Source organism: Sus scrofa, chromosome 15 (genome assembly GCF_054392235.1).
Source record: "Sus scrofa isolate SSC_HxYL_T2T_F1_AM1 chromosome 15, Sscrofa_HxYL_maternal_Yorkshire_Landrace_v2.0, whole genome shotgun sequence".
NCBI lineage: Eukaryota > Metazoa > Chordata > Mammalia > Artiodactyla > Suidae > Sus > Sus scrofa.
This window is the reverse complement of record NC_139397.1, coordinates 102,566,091-102,583,485: the sequence shown is the minus strand read 5'-3', so window position 1 is coordinate 102,583,485 and position 17,395 is coordinate 102,566,091. Positions and strand designations below refer to the sequence as shown.

At 35.0% G+C, this 17,395-nt stretch overlaps 1 protein-coding gene across 4 annotated transcripts in view; it reads right to left on the bottom strand.

Annotated features, from left to right (window-relative positions):
• Nucleotides 1-17,395, bottom strand: part of DNAJC10 (DnaJ heat shock protein family (Hsp40) member C10) — a 184,309-nt gene that overhangs the window by 154,000 nt on the left and 12,914 nt on the right. For all 4 annotated transcript variants that reach the window (XR_014829889.1, XM_021076313.2, XM_021076312.2 and 1 more), the window contains 5 exons: nt 15,846-15,923; nt 5,721-5,764; nt 4,957-5,094; nt 1,836-1,925; nt 573-686 (listed from right to left, as the gene is read on the bottom strand). Coding sequence is in view for 3 of the 4 variants with exons in the window: in XM_021076313.2 (XP_020931972.1) it covers nt 573-686; nt 1,836-1,925; nt 4,957-5,094; nt 5,721-5,764; nt 15,846-15,923 (464 nt within the window). In the remaining variant the exon portion in view is untranslated. The remainder of the gene's footprint in view (nt 1-572; nt 687-1,835; nt 1,926-4,956; nt 5,095-5,720; nt 5,765-15,845; nt 15,924-17,395) is intronic.

Sequence of the window (17,395 nt, the reverse complement as noted above, 5' to 3'; positions counted from 1 at the left end):
TATCTATTTTAATTTATTTTTGTGTTTATTTATATACATCTTAATTTAAAATAATGAGCATGAACTACACAAAAAAATAAGAATCTTTTCTTTTCTGGCTGCAACCATGGCACATGGATGTTCCCGGGCCAGGGACTGAATCTGAGCCACAGCTGCCACCAACACCACAGCTATGGCAACACCAAGATCCTTTAACCCACGGTGCTGGGCCAGAGACTGAACCCATGCATCTGCAGTAACCTGAGCCACTGCAGTCAGATTCTCAACCCACTGTGCCACAGGAGGAACTCCATAAAGAAATAGGAATTTTAAAAAGGGGTGGATACCTTGTATGTATTTCAGAAAAACTGTATAATACAGATTTATCATATAGCAAATACTTGAGAAATGAAAGTTGACTTTTTTCAGGTATTTTAGTTTTTAATAGAAAAAAGAAAACAGAAGAACAAAAGCATTTAAGGTTTCTCAATCTAGAATTTCAAGTGAATATTTTTCTGTTACTTAAAACATATTATGTACTAGATTAAAAAGAAAGTACACAGCAGAAAACTAGGCAGAATACATTTTCTTACTTGAATATGTTCATTTTTAAGTAGAGTTTTTAGTTTCTTCAACTCAGGATCATTTGAAAATTCATTTTTTCCAAAGTAAAAAAATAAGAGCCACCGATGATGAGCCAAACGATCCTTGAAAGTGATTTAGAAAAATGATAAAAAAGTCAGAGATAGGAAATCCTAAGAATTCTAATTTTTATTCCCTTGACTTAATAACTATCCTACCCATTACTTCTAAATACTGCCTAAAATTTATACTTTATTTGGAATAATGCTATATAAATCAACTAAATATTACAGAAAAGAGTCACTAAATTATAACATCTTACAGTAAGATGACTGTGCCAAGAAATAAATATATAGTTTTAATGACAGCGAAAAAGTTGAAAGCTGGGGAAGTCAGATTTTTCAGGTTTAACAAAATGTTTGGTAAGGATATAGTTAGAAAACTCTGGGATCAATAAGTAGAAAAAAAACTGATTCTAGTACAACCTGAATTATTTCTAAAGTTGCTTCCTAATTCTCAGTGAACAATATAAATAGTTCTATAAGTGAGAACATGAAGTTCCAGATTAGATCCAAAGTTGATTTGTGATAAAAATCTTGCTTTTGGCATTCTCACAAAACCTACCTTCAGGACTAGTTAGGTGTTCCCTAACTACAAAGCCACCCTGAAGTTGCAACCCCATAACCCAGCAACTCTAGCATTAATCTAGAATCAACTGATACTATATATATATATATATATATATATATATACACACACACACATACACATATATGTATGCTATATATATACATACACATACACATACATACATATATATTTATATAATATATATAAATTCCTCTATACATATATATAATCCTTTATATATACATAAAATCTTTTCTAGATAAAATCCTTTGAAACTGCTACTTTCTCTCTGAAAGCCAATGCTGATTTTAACATCTTAGGATTTGGGAGTTCCCATTGTGGCTCAGTGGTAATGAACTCGACTATTATCTATGAGGATGCTAATGCGAGTTCAATCCCTGGCCTCACTCAGTGGGTTAAGGATCCGGCATTGCTGAGCTGCGGTATAGGTCTCAGACACTGTTTGGATGTGGCGATGCTGGGCTGTGGTGTAGGCTGGCAGCTACAGCTTCGATTCGGTCCCTAGCCTGGGAACTTCCATACGCCAAAGAGCAGCCCTAGAAAGACCAAAACAAAAAGAAAAACAAAAAGGATCTGAAATGTTACTAACATTTATTACTTTTCATTATGAATAAAAATATTACCTCTAGTGTGTTTGCTGAAAGTAGTTCAAAATCTGGAAGATTATGCATTATTTCCAAATATATTTCTTTAGCATCCAAAGAATTAAGAAACTAGAATAAAAGACAATACATTGTAATCTTTGTAATCAATGTCTGTTTATTTTAGTGTCTTTGTTTTTTTTTTTTCAGTTTTCAGTTTGGGGAAAAGAAAAAATCATAGAGGTTAAAGTTTTCAAGCTAATTATTCAAAACATTGTCCTTTTCCAAAAAAAAGAAAAAAAGAGAGAGAGTTTGTCATATTTTGGCAATTATTAAAAAGCTGTATAACAGGCTTGTTTCTTTAAAAAAAAAGTGATGTAAAATAAATTTCATTATTAGGTCATTATTAGGTATTTTCTTACCTGGAATTTTCCATTAACTATGCTGCATATTCTATGATAATCCTCAAAATAACCCAGAGTCACCTCTGGTTCATTGGAAAAAAAGCTATATTATGTTCAGTTTAACTTAAATGCCAACCATATTTTACAGAATGACAATGCATTACAAATTCTTTAAAAATTGTTAAAAAAACTAGAATATTTGATGATCTAAGATGTTTCCTACCCCAATCAGTAATAGGAATTAAGATAAGAACAATTTATTACTGGAAGACTGGAATAGGCCTTGCTTATTATGGAGGTTTTTAGAAATAACGTCTAAAAACCAAACCACCTGAGTTTGGTAGAGTAAAATATATTGATAGATTTATTTTAAATATATTTTAGATCTAGGCTGATTATTTAAAATACAAACAAAAGAAATAGGCATATTTCAATTCTAATAAATCTTTATTTCTGTCCAAATTTTATCCTCAGGATATTTTTCTCATAGAACTCTATATCTACTTGTATACCTTTAATTATAAACTTTGACAGTTCAAATATTACTCGAAAGACCTAAAATTTCATTAAAAACTTGTAGGAACTACCACTGTATTCACAGTTTAATTGTGTTTGACAAGAGAATAATTATATGGATAGAAATAATGTCTATAACATAAGAACAAAAAACTCAGCTTTTCTGCTTAAAAAAAATCTACAGCATATTCTCAAAAACTTATGAAATAATTTATCAAAGGGCTTAAAAGGTCAAAACAAAAAACTTGTGCCTCAGTATTATAGCTCATTCACTTTAGTCACATTCATCAAGAAAATTTTATTAAAAATATACCTATAGCAGCTTATATAAACAGTAAATTATAGATCCACACAACCTCACTATAAACATCTTTGAGTTAAGAGTAAAATCTGGCAGTTACACCTATAAAGGTATTGTCTAGCCTCTGAATTTCATCTGCCAGACATATTTAGCCAGCATAGTATTTTACATTTTTAAAAACTTGAATGCTTATAGGAGAGATAAGGACTTCTAATTCATCACTCTGTGTGATCACATTTCTAGTATCACTCCTTTATATTTACTAAGGTCATATCTGAGCTTGTTGTTTTATATCAAAACACCCAAATATCTCACTAAAATAGGAGATTGTGTACTGAAGTCAAGAGCCTGAATTAAGTGTTGGCCAGCATACAGGTAATCTTCATGCTGATGGCAGGTGTAAATAAATCCAGCTTTTCTCAGGGCAATCTGGCAACATGAATTTAAAACTACTGCATCACATACTAAACATATAATGGAAGAAGTGTACAAAGGTGAACAAGATAATTTATTACAACAGTGCTTATAATCATGAAAAAGTAGAAACAACTTAAGTATATAGATAATTAATCCAAGAGAGGACTGATTAAGTATGTCACCTGTAGTCAATGGATGACTATTCAGGAATTGATTTATTTGTGATTGATGTATAAATTTATAGGATTTTTTGTATACATTACTATTCGGGGACACACACAGCATAAGGCACATAAATAGGCACTAAATATAGTACTTAAGTACTAGTACTCTTCTAGGCATTTGGGATTTAACAAAGGAAAATTCAAACCAAAAATTTACTGCAGGAGAAAATAATGAGAGAGTAAATAAGTAAATTATAGTGTACATTATAAGGTGTTAAGTGCTCTGGTAGCAGTGGAGGTGGCTTATGGAAAGATTTTAAAGACAGAGACACAGATTTTCCTAATGAATGGGGTATAGGTTATAGGGTATGAGAAAAAGAGGAGTCAAGAATGACTCCAAGGTATTTGGCCTTAATGATAAAAGACGACATTTTCATCAACTGAGATGGGGGAAAACTGGAGCAGGTTTATGGGGAAACAGCAGGAGTATAGTTATAGACAACTAAGTTTGAGACATCAATTAATATTCAAGGGGAGATACTGAACAGGCTGTAGGATATCTATGTTTGGAGTGGAGCAGAGGTCTTGGCCAAATATAAAACTGGTAAGTTGTCTGCATGAAGCTATAATTGCATGCGTACATAAGCAGAGATCTAGAAGGGTATGTACCAAGATTTGATGATGCTTGCCAATGGGTGATTTAGCTTTAATGAATTTTGCATCTTTCTTTATACATTTATGTACCATATGTAAATTTATGTAATAAATGTGTAATCTTTATCAACATCAAAAAAATTAAAATTTAGAAAACTATAGGAAGTATGTCACATAATTAATTAAAGTTTTCTTTTCTTCTGAGGTTCCATAGGGACTAATCTGATATCCCAGGTATTTGTCTCAGCTCGTTGATAACTACCTTGGACCTCAGCTTCCTCATTCATAAAATTAGGGAGGTGAACCACACCAATAGATTGTCAAATTGAGTTTATATCAGAATCAAACAAGATACTTTAATAAAACAGTTACCAGATTCCACCCCAAACCAATGATGTATATTTTAACTTTTGAAAATATGTAAATAAATGAAACCAGTAAATAATCATTTAATAAACTAAGAATGTATTCCATACCTTTGGGTTTTAAAAGTACAATGGTTTATGCCAGTTTAAAAATAATCCTTATAGCTGAGTTTTATAAATGGAAGTGCATATTAAAGAGGATCCCAGAAATTAAATATTTGTTCTAAATAATTAATGTTCTATAATTAGATGATATAAACATATTCTTTGTTTCTCACTGTTTATAAAATGATATATCTGAATGTATATGTTTATACATAAAGAGATTAAAACAATTCATACCAAAATACTGCTTTTCTCTTTGTTATTTAAAGTGGCTCCAGGAGGAAAATAGGCAGTAGTACTTGTTGTAATATCTAAACTTTTACAAAGGTTGTCCTGGGTGGCACAGTCCATCCATCCTACATTAACAAGACCATCCTAAAATGGAAAGAAACAAAAAACAGGTAGTGCTATAAGTGGAAGAAAAGGTTAAAAAGATATATATTTAGCAAAACCACAACTTTTCTACTTGTAAATTAAACTTTTAAAAGACCACTCGAAAAATGATGCAAATTTGAAAAACATGATCAACAAATTTGATCTAATAGATTAATAAACTATACCTAACATACATAGGAAATATTTTCAAGTATAAACAGGACAGTAAGGGGCAAACTTTAACCCACAAAGGAAGCTTCAATAGTGTTACAATAACAACACAGACTGTACTCCCTGACCATAATATCTTAAGAGCTAAATAAACAAAAAACCACACAAAAAAAATGAAGTTTGGAAATGACAAAAACACTGTAACTCTCTGATTAAAGAGGAACTCGTAAGTAAATTATAGAATATTAAGAAGTGAATGACAGCAAAAGCACATGTTAAAATGTCCTAAACTTAGCTAATTAGAAACTTATACTTATGAACACACTTATCAGAAAACAAGAAAGGTCACCAACAAGTGAGTTAAGTGTTCAAGAAATGACCAAAGAAAACATGTGGAATCAGTTTTTAAATGTTTCTTAACAATGGTGATAGTTTTAAAAATAACTGATGCTTACCAACATACCACTTAACCTGAGACGTGTCTGTGAAGTCAAACAATCTGGGAGGGGGAAAAAAAATTTATGAGGCAATTTCAGCTTTATTAAGTCTATACTTTCATTCACCATTCCTCCAAACTATCATGTTGATTCTAAGGCTATTAATTGGGCTGTGCTGGTAAATATTGAGACCTTTATTTACTTGGTAGACACACAGGTCGAAGTCTCATTTTCCTTCCTCCCCACACCTGTTTCCCTCCCTTCTCCTCTCCCCCTCTCTTCACTCTCATTCTCTCTCATTACTCAGGATTTCTAGCTAAAGAAAAAAGAAGGAATTCCCTCACAAACACTCTTTAGGATCTTATTTTCCAATTTCCCCTATCAACAGTCTCCTTTATACAAAGGATGTCATGATTTGGAGTAATAAAATGCAATAGACCTATTTGATAACTGTAAATATAAAATTCTTAAAATACAGTATAATCTTAAAATAGTTTTTTCACCATATTTATGGAAGTTCTATAAATATGAATCCTAGGATATGAGACAGATTTAGAAGAACATGTATCATTTAAGAGCTTACTAAGAGAGGCAAAACCAATCTACCTGTGGTGCAAGTAAGATAGTATCAGAAAGTTTTAAGTCTTCTTTACTTGTGGAATGGACAGAAACATGTGCATTAGGCCAAAATAAGACAAAACTCTTCAATGACAAAGTTTAGGGGTGATCAGGCAATTTTTGCTGCAAAGCAATAACTTCCTTAAGATGGGTCTTACCAGGAGTTCCCGATGTGGCTCAGCAGTTAATGAACCTGACTAGTATCCATGAGGATGTGGTTTTGATCCCTGTCATTGCTCAGTGGGTTAAGGATCTGGCGTTGTCATAAGCTGTGGTGTACGTCGCAGACACAGCTTGGATCCAGCATTGCTGTGGCTGTAGCGTAGGCTGACAGCTTCAGCTCCAATTTGACTCCTAGCCGGGGAACCTCTGGATGCTGCGGGTGCAGCCCTAAAAAGACAAAAAAGGAAAAACAAAACAAAACCAAAAAAAAGAAGGGCCTTACCAGATGAGGTGAGTGGTTGATTTCAGTTGAAGTTAATACCTTTTCAACACAGCAGCATAAAGGCTGAGAGGCAAAGTATGGGGAAAAGTCCTACTGCCTAAATAGAGTTCACCATTTGTATAGGGTAATGTACTTTCGGCTTGATTTTACTAGGGGAAAGTTCCCCAGAATTGGAAAATCATCTTCAAATTTATGAGGCAAATGTGTTCATTTTTGATATGAAAATAGGGAAAATAAAAAACTGCAAAAAAAAATCATTATTTTGGGAGGGTTGTATTTGTCAACAAATTATTTTTTCAAAGTGTCAAAAACATTTTTATCTATCTGATGGTACAATTTACCAGGAGTATAATAAATTTGAAAAATTTGCCCAAACATAAACTATAAATGGTACTTTAAGAAGTTAGTAATTTCAGAGGAGAGATCAAGATGATGGAGACAGAGGACGTGGAACTCACCTCTCCAAACACATCAAAAATACATCTACACGTGGAATAATTCTAATGGAAAAAATGGCAGAAATACTGTACAATCAAAGTTGCAAAAAAGGAGTTCCCATCGTGGCGCAGTGGTTAAAGAATCTGACTAGGAACCATGAGGTTGCAGGTTTGATCCCTGGCCTCGCTCAGTGGGTTAAGGATCCGGTGTTGCTGTGAGCTGTGTGGTAGGTCACAGACGCGGCTCATATACCGCATTGCTGTGGCTGTGGCGTAGGCCGGCGGCTATAGCTCCAATTAGACCCCTAGCCTGGGAACCTCCATGTGCTGTGGGAGCAGCCCTAGAAAAGGCAAAAAGACCAAAAAAAAAAAAAAAAAAACCCACCAAAGGTGCAAAAAAGATTTCCATAAAACCAGGTAGAATAGAAAAGGCCTGAGTTGGAAACCTCTGCCCGAGTGTGATGTGAAAAGGAAGAGAAGGTCCCCACAGGCAGACCAGACCCTCACTGTAGGGAGCAAGTGGGCTGAGCTACAGACTGGGTATCCAGTCCTGGGGTCCTGCAAGGAGGAGACAAGTACCCTTGGCTGCTGGGAGAACCACTGGGACAGAGAGAAGGGCTAGAGAAGCCCAGATTCTACTCATGAGGAGTGCATGTGTGCTGGCTTACCAACAATCATGGTGGAGAGAGCTTTGCACTGGTAGCTGCCCCTTGTCAAACTCTCCAATCTGAGCCATGTGAATACCCCATCCCTGTGCACTCTACACCACAGTTTGGCACAAGATCTGGGCCAACCCACCCTTGGAAAAAGACTCAGTCTGGCTACAAAGTCAGTCTAGGGGTCCAGGGATATGATCCAGATTGGGCAGAGGTGGCCTCTGTCAGCACTCAGTTGGGTGATACCACAGAAGTACCCTCCAGTTTGCCTCCCAGCAGAAACTGCAGTTTGTCTCCCAGAAGAACCAGCACTTTGGCTCTACTCAGTATACACAGCAGCTTAGCCTTGGATCCAGGTCACACAGGTCCTTTGAGAAGCTCTCTGGTGGTGGCACATCTATCTCAATTCCTGCAGCCTTGCACTTGACTGGGATGAACACAACAAGGGAAGGGACACAACCTTGGGATGCATCTGAGTAGAGCCTCAGACACACTACGCAGGTGCCATATTGGTCCTCTGTGAGCACACAGGCCTTGCTTCATCAATCATTTCCTTTGCAGGCAGGGCAGTATTTAAGGGGAATGTAGCCCCACCTCAGGGCATCTGGGGACCAGACCCAGCCCTTGAGAGGGCAACACCAGCCATGGAACAAAGAACAAGTTCCGTCTCACACCCTGCACAGGCTTTAGATCCCCCAAATCCAATCACACGCCCTATTCAGGGTGGTAACGAGCACACCCTGAAGAAAGATGCGGCTGGTGTCCATATCAAAATCAGTACTTGCACCAAAGAAATGTACACATGCAATCTACAAAGGGATGCTCCCATAAAAAATACCCTTTTGAGACCACAATAGATAATAGTTTCTCCCAAATTCATGGAATCAGAGAAAGTTAAATAAAATGAAAAGGCAGAGGAACTACTCCCAATTAAAAGAGTAAGGAGATAAAGAAGATGTGGCACATATACACAATGGAGTATTACTCAGCCACAAAAAAGAAGGAAATAACACCATTTGCAGCAAGGTGGATAGACCTAGAGATTATCATACAAAGTGAAGTTAGTCAAACAGTGAAAGACAAATCATATGATATCCCTTAGGTGTGGGGTCTAAAAGGATACAAAGGAACTTATCTGCTGAACAGAAACAGACTCACAGACTTTGAAAACAAAGTTATGGTTAATGAAGGGGACAGATGCAGGGAAGGGATGGATTTGGGGTGTGGGCTGGCATAGGCACATTGTGGCATATGGAAGGATTGGTCAACAGGGACTTGCTACATAGCACAGAGAACTCTACCTAATATTCTTGGAAAAAGCATCTGAAAAAGAATGGGTGTGTGTATATGTATAACTGAATCACTTTGCTATGGAGAAGAAATTATCACAACATGTAAATCTACTATACTTGAATAAAACTTTACAAAATGAAAAAAAAAATTGAAACAGAGCTCACCAGCCTACCAGATTTCAAGTTCAAAAAGGTGGTAATAAAATTGTTAAATGAATTAAGACAGATTATCAATATAAATGCAGATCACTGTAACAGGGAACTAGAAACTATAAAGATGAACCATTCAAAAATACTTAATTCAACTTTTTAAATAAAGCAATCAAGAATCAATGAACAGGAGTTCCCGTCGTGGCGCAGTGGTTAACGAATCCGACTAGGAACCATGAGGTTGCAGGTTCGGTCCCTGCCCTTGCTCAGTGGGTTAACGATCCGGCGTTGCCGTGAGCTGTGGTGTAGGTTGCAGACGCGGCTCGGATCCCGCGTTGCTGTGGCTCTGGCGTAGGCCGGTGGCTACAGCTCCGATTAGACCCCTAGCCTGGGAACCTCCATATGCCGCGGGAGCGGCCCAAGAAATAGCAACAATAACAACAACAACAACAAAAAAAGACGAAAGACAAAAAAAAAAAAAAAAAAGAATCAATGAACAGCTGACTAAAGGGCACAGAAGAATGAATAAGTAATGTGGAAGACAATAATAGAAATCACCTTATCAGAAGTGCAGACAGAAAGACAAATTAAAAAAAAGAAATGTGAAATTTATGGAATAAAACGTGCAAAACTATGCATAACCAGTTCTAGAAGGAGAGAGAGAGAGAGAGAGAAAGAACAGATCAAAATGTATTTGAAGAAATTATGGCTGAAAATTTCCCAAATCTAAAGAAGGAAACAGATATCCAAGCACAAGAGGTACCAAATGTCCCAAACAAGATGACCCCAAACTGACTCAGAACAAGATATGTCACAATTAAAATAGTAAAATTTAAAAATAAAAAGAGGATTTTAAAGGCATCAGGAGAAAAAGTGTCATGTAAAGGGAACCCCCATAAATCTATGAGCTAATTTCTTTGTAGAAACTTCACAGGCCAGAATGGAAGTGGCATGATATATTCAAAGTTCTGAAAAGGAAGACCTGCAAGCTATGATACTCTACACAGCAAGATTATCATTTAGAATAGAAGGAATGATAAAGAATTTCTCAGACAAGCACAAACTGCAAGAATTCAGTTCGGGGTCTTCTCTAAATAGAAAAGCAGTGAGACTATAGGAAAGGAAAAACCACAATAGGAAAGGCAAATATATGGTAAGGATTGAAGATTACAAAACAACCAGTATGTAAACAATCAAAAAAATTTGTAAAAGCAAGTAACTACAATAAACAGTAAAAGGAAAAGCATGAAGATGTTAAGACAAGACATCAAAATCATAAAACATGGTGGAGGGGAGTAAAAATATGTACACCTTTTAGAATGTTTTTGAACTTGGATGAATATCAGTTTAAAGCATGTTAGTTATAGGTCAACAGACATGAACTCTATGGTAACCACAGATCGAAAACATGCAACAGAGTCACAGAAACCAAAAAAGAAAGGAACCCACACATGCTACAAAAGAAAATTATCAGACCAAAAGAAAAAAGAGAAATAAGCAAAGAAGTACTATGACAACAACTGGAAAATAACAATTAAAATGGTCTTCAGTACATACCTACTAATGATTACTTTGAATGTCAACAGACTAAATGCTCTAATCAAAAAAGTGGCTGGTTGGATTAAAAAAAAAAAAAAAAAAGAACCTAAAATATACTGCCTGCAAGAGACTAATGTCAGGGTGAAAGACACCCACAGACTGAAAGTGAAGGAAAAAGATATTTTGTGCAGATGGAAGTGACAAGAAAGAAGAGGTAGCAGCACCTGTATCAGACAAAGGGCATTAAATAATGGCAAAGAGATCAATATAAGAAGAGAATATAACATATATACACACTATATAGGAACATCTAAATATATGACACAAATTCTAACACACATAAAGGGAGAAAGTGAAAATAATACAGTAGCAGCTCCTGCTGTGGCTCAGCAGAAACGAATCTGACTAGTATCCATGAGGATGCAGATTTGATCCCTGGCCTCGCTCAGTGGGTTAAGGATCTGGTGTTGCCATGAGCTGTGGTGCAGGGTGTAGATGCAGCTCAGATGTGATGTGGCTGTGGCATAGGTCGGAGGCTACAGCTCTGATTTGACCCCTACCCTGGGAACCTCTGTATGCTGTGGGTGTAGCCCTAAAAAGACAAAAAAGAAAAAAAAAAGAGAAAAGAATACAATAGTAGGAGACTTTAACACCCCATGCACATCAATGGCTAGGTCATCCAGACAGAAAATCAATAAGGCAACAACCATTTTAAATGGCACAGTAGACCAGTTGAGCTTAATAGATTTCTACAGGACACTACATCCAACCCCCCTGCCCAGAATTCATACTCTTTCAAGTGCATATGGAATGTTCTCTAGGACAGAGTACATACTAGGTCACAAAGCAAGGCTCAAGAGATTTAAGATGACACATGTAATTTAAAGCTTCTTTTCTGAGCACAATGGTATGAAATCAGAAAACAACTACAGAAAGAAAAATGAGAAAAGAACAAATACGTGGAGGCTAAACAACATGCTACCAAGAAACTAATGAGTCAAAAATGGAATCGAAGAAGAAACTGGAAAATACCTTGAGACAAAGGAAAATGAAAACACAGTATTACAAAATCTATGGGATGCAACAAAAGCAATTCTCACAGGGAAGTTCATAACAATATAGTCCTTCCTCAAAAAAAAAAAAAAAACAAGAGAAATCTCAAATGAACAACCTCTCCAACCACCTAAAAGAATTAGAACAACAAATCCCAAAGTCAGCAGAATGAAATTTAAAGATCAGAAAGAAATAAATAAAAATGACCAGGAGAAAGAAAAAAAAGAATCAATAACAAGCCAGGCTTATCAAGAAGAAAAGAGGAGAAATAACTGACACTACAGAAATAGAAAAAAAATCAAAGAATACAATGAACAGTTATACGCCAACAAATTGGACAGTCTAGGAGAAATGGACAAATTCTTAGAAACATACAGTTGCCTTGACTAAGAAACAGTTTGAACAGACTGATCACTAGATATAAAATAGAATCTGTAATAATAATAAAAAAAAAGTCTTCAAACAAAAGTCCAAGACCAGATGGCTTCACTGAAGAATTTATTTCTATCCTTCTCAAATTATACCAAAAAAATTCAAGAGGGATCACTCCCAAATTCATCCCACAAGGCCACTATTACCTTGATATCAAAACTAGATGAAGATACCACAAAAAATAAATTTACAGATCAGTATCTTTGATTAATATAGATGAAAAAAATTATCAACAATATATTAGCAAACTGAATCCAACAACACCTTAAAAAGCTCATACACTAAGATCAAGATGGATTCATTCCAGATCATTAGGATGGTTCCACATATGCAAATAAATCAATGTGATACACTACATTAACAAATGGAAAGACAAAGACCACATGATCATCTCAACAGATGCAGAAAAAGCATCTGATAAAATTTAATATCCGTTCTTGATAAAAACTCTCATCACCAAAGTGTGTGTAGAGGGAATATATTTCAACACAATAAAGGGCATTTATGATAAACCCACAGCCAACATAATACTCAACTGTGAAAAGCTAGCAGCCTTCCTTTTAAATTCAGGAACAAAACCAGTATGCCTACTCTCACAGCTTCTATTCAACAGAGTATTAGAATTCTTAGCCATAGCAATCACACAGGTAAAAGAAATAAAAGGTATTCAAATTGGAAAGGAAGAGGATGATACTCTATATAGAGAGCCCTAAAATCTTCACTCAAAAAGTATTAAAATTAATAAAGGAATTAGGTAAAATGGCAGGATACAAGATTAACACACAGAAATCTGTCATGTTTCTATAAACTACAGATGAAATACAAGTATAAAAAAAAAAATCCCACTTAACATCACATAAAAAAAAACCACCTTGGAATAACCTGGTAACCTAGTAACCAAGGAGGTGAAATACCTACACAGTGAAAATGAAAATGCACTGTTAAAGGGAAATGAAGACGATTCAAAGAAATGGAAAGATATCCTATTCTCTTACATGGGAAGAATTAATGTTGTTAAAATGGGCACACCACCCAAAGCAATCTACAGAGTTAATGCAATCTCTACCAAAATACTCATGACACTGTTCACAGAATTGGAATAATCTTAAGATTTATATGAAATCACAAAAGACCAAGAACTGTTAAAGCAATTCTGAGGAAAAAGAACAAAGCTGGAAGCATAACACTTCTTGAATTCACAGTATATAGCAAAGACAGTAATCAAAACTGTGTGGTATCGGTACAAAAACAGACATATAGATCAATCAATGGAACAGAAGAGAAAGCCCAGAAATAAATAAACCCATACAACTATGGCCAATTAATCTACAACAAAAGAGGCAAGAGTATAGAAAAAAGTCTCTTCAACAAATGGTGTTAGAAAACTGGACAGCTACACGTAAATCAACAAAATTAGAATACTCCCTCACACCATATACAAAACAATATAAAGACCTAAATATAAGGCATCCCATCATACCATAAAATTCCTAGAGGAGAACATAGGCAAAACATTCTCAGGCATAAACTGTAGCAATATTTTCATATATCGGTCTCCAAAGGCAAAAGAAATAAAAGCAAAAATAAACAAATGGGAACTAATAAAACCTTTTCACAGTAAAGGAAATCATCAATAAAACAAAAAGACAAACTACAACTGGTAGAAAATATCTGCAAACGATCTGACAAGGGCTTAGTTTCCAAAATATAAAAAAAATAGAGCTCAGTAATGAAAAAACAAACAACAAACAACCCAATCAAAAAATAAGCAGAAGACCTAAATAGATATTTCTCCAAAGAAGACATACACATGGCTAACAGGAACATTAAAATATATTCAACATCACTAATTATTAAATAAATGCAAATATTAAATAAATGCAAATCAAAACTATAATGAGGTATCACCTCACACTAATCAGAATGGCCATCATTATTAAGTCTTACAGATTACAAATGCTGGAAAGGGTATGGAGAAAAAGAACAGCTACACTGTTGTTGGTAATGTAAGTGGGTGTAGCCACCATGGAAAACAGAATGAAGGTTCCTTAAAAAAAACTAAAAACAGAGCTACCATATGATCCAGCAATCCCACTCCTGGTATGTATATATATATATCCAGAAAGCAAAACAAAACAACCCTCTAATATGAAAAGATAAATGCACCAAGTATTCACAGGAGCACTATTTACAAAAGCCGAGACATGGAAACAACTCAAGTGCTCATCAACAGACAATTGGTTTAAGAAGATATGGTACAGATAAAATGGATATTATTCAGCCATGAAAAGTATGAAATAATGACATATGCAGCAACAAGGATGGACCTAGAGAATATTATAACTTAGTGAAGTCAGACAGAGAATGACAAATATATGCTACACTTGCATGTGGAATCTAACAAATAATACAAATGAATCTATATACAAAAAAGAAAAAGAGACACAGAAGACAAATTTATGGTTACCAAAGGGGAAAGAGAGAGGGAAGAAGGAATACGTTAAGAGTCTAGGATTGAGAGATATAAACTACATACATAAAATAGCCAAGCAATAAGGATTTATTGTATAGTACAGGGAATTATACCCAATATCATGTAATAACCTATACTGGAATATAATCCACAAAAAAACAAATATTATGAATCACTATGCTTTACATTTGAAATTAACACAATATTATAAATCTATACCTTGAAAGAAGAAAGAGTTTTTGCAAGATTTTAATTTTTTCTATTATAGTTGATTTTACAATGTTCTGTCAATTTCTGCTGTTCAACAAAGTGATCCAGTCATACGTATACATGACTACGTAAATGTATATGTATAGATAGTCATACATATATACACACACACACATTCTTTTTCTCACATTATTCTCCATCATGTTTCATCACAAGTGACTAGATATATGGTTCCCTGTGCTATACAGCAGAATCTCATTGCTTATCCATTCCAAATGCAATAGTTTGTATCTAATAACCCCAAACTTCCAGGCATTCCATTCCCTCCCCCTCAGCAACCACAAGAAATTAATAATTTTATAACTGTAGGTATAAAACAATAAAAAAGGTAAATATTCATTAAATTAAAAAATTATAACTGGGTATAAATAGAACTCTGAAGTATTAAATAATCAGTTATAGTAGCATACTTAAGATTTTCACCTAGTCTAAGGGTACATATCTCTAGTTATAAGATTAATAGTTTCTGGGGATCTAATGTACAGCATATAGCTAATAACATTGTATTAAATACTTGGAAGTCACTGAAAAAAAACAGATCTTAACTGTTCTCATCACAAAAAATAAATAGTAATTAATTTCATAACAGAATTAGGTGTTAAGGCTACAGTGGTAATCATTTTGCAACATCTAAGTGTATCAAATCAACAGTTTGTATACCTTAAAGTTATAGAAGGTTCTATGTCAATTTTATCTCAGTAAATTTAGAAAAACAAAGATTGTCAACTGAAAATCAAATGTCATAGTCTCTTCATCATAATGAGATAACAAATATTACCTCCTCCTTTGGAACAAAAAGTGATCAGCCAGCCAATACCAGCAGCAAACGCTGTTTGAATGGAGTTAACGAAATTTCCTTAAGAGAAAATAAAGCAAATTTCTTACTTACTATTCCATAATGGAAACTGGTCTCTAAATGGTTTTGCCATTCTAATCTCACCCATTTCCAATAAACTATGCGCAGTTTTCAGGAGTCCCCAAAAATCTTCAGTATGTCAAATTCCTACACTGACTTTTTTCATCACATAAAATCTAAACAATTTTCTTAAGAAACTCAAATTCGCAATTAAGCCCCTTGTGATCTGAGCTTTGTCTACCCATCCAGCCCACCATATTCTTCCTAACATCATTCTCAAAAAAATTACTCATTTTTTGGTTAGATTCATGAAATATTGCCAGTTTTCCAAATACAGTGACTTTTAAGGCTTCTTCACTTTTAAGACAGACTGGATTTGACTGACTTCATTCAAGAAATTTTTCCTAACCCTTCCTCTTTTCCTCACCTGAATTCTTTCATATACTTCATGCTTTCCTAAACTTACCTCTATCATAATAGTTACTGCATTATATCTTATTTTATTTATCCTTCTGGCTACACTCTAGCATGTGGAAATTCTGGGCCAGGGATCAAACCTGAACCACAGCAGCAACCCAAGTCATTGCAGTAACAACACTGGATCCTTAATCCTTAACCCGCTGTACCACAAGAGAAATTCCACTGTCTTATATCTTAATGGTTTACTAACGGGGGTCCTGCAAGGCAGGGATTATATAATTTATTACTGAAGCCCTAGTATTTAACATGGTTTCAGAGACATAACTGGTATTCAATGAATGATATGAGCATTCCTTTAGAAGCAAATACTATCAATAGTTTCATGGGTAGTACAGAGTATTTAAATGACCCATCTAAAGTCACTTGATAAATTAAAAGCCTAAGTTTAGAAGAGTTTTTAAACTTTAAACTAAAAAGGCAAGAATTTACTGCCTGATGTAGTATACTTAGGAAAGTAACACAACATTTGGCTTACAAAACATTTAGCTGAACTTTGAAAGTTGCCTTTTCATCCAGCCCCATCTCATATCCTATACCTTAATTGTTTCGGTTTCTGTGTAAATATAATTAATTAAATGTCTACTATTCAGTGGAGTTCAGAACAAATGACACAACTGCCTTATAGGAAGCATGGAAAAGATATTTTAAAATTTCAATATTATGGAGTTCCTGTTGTAGCTCAGCAGTTAGTGAACCCAACTAGCATCCATGAGGATGTGGGTTCAATCCCTGGCCTCACTCAGTGGGTTAAGAATCTGGTGTTGCTGTGAGCTGTGATGTGGGTCAGAAACGTGGCTCGGATCATGCATTGCTGTGGCTGTGGCCTAAGCTGGCGGCTACAGCTCTGTTTTGACCCCTAGCCTGGGAACCTCCACATGCCATGGGTGCAGCCCTAAAGAGACCAAAAAAAAAAAAAAAAAACAGTATTATGACTAAAACGTTACCACTGTCACTGAAAAACTTAAAATACCAATTTAAAGTCTTTGAAAATC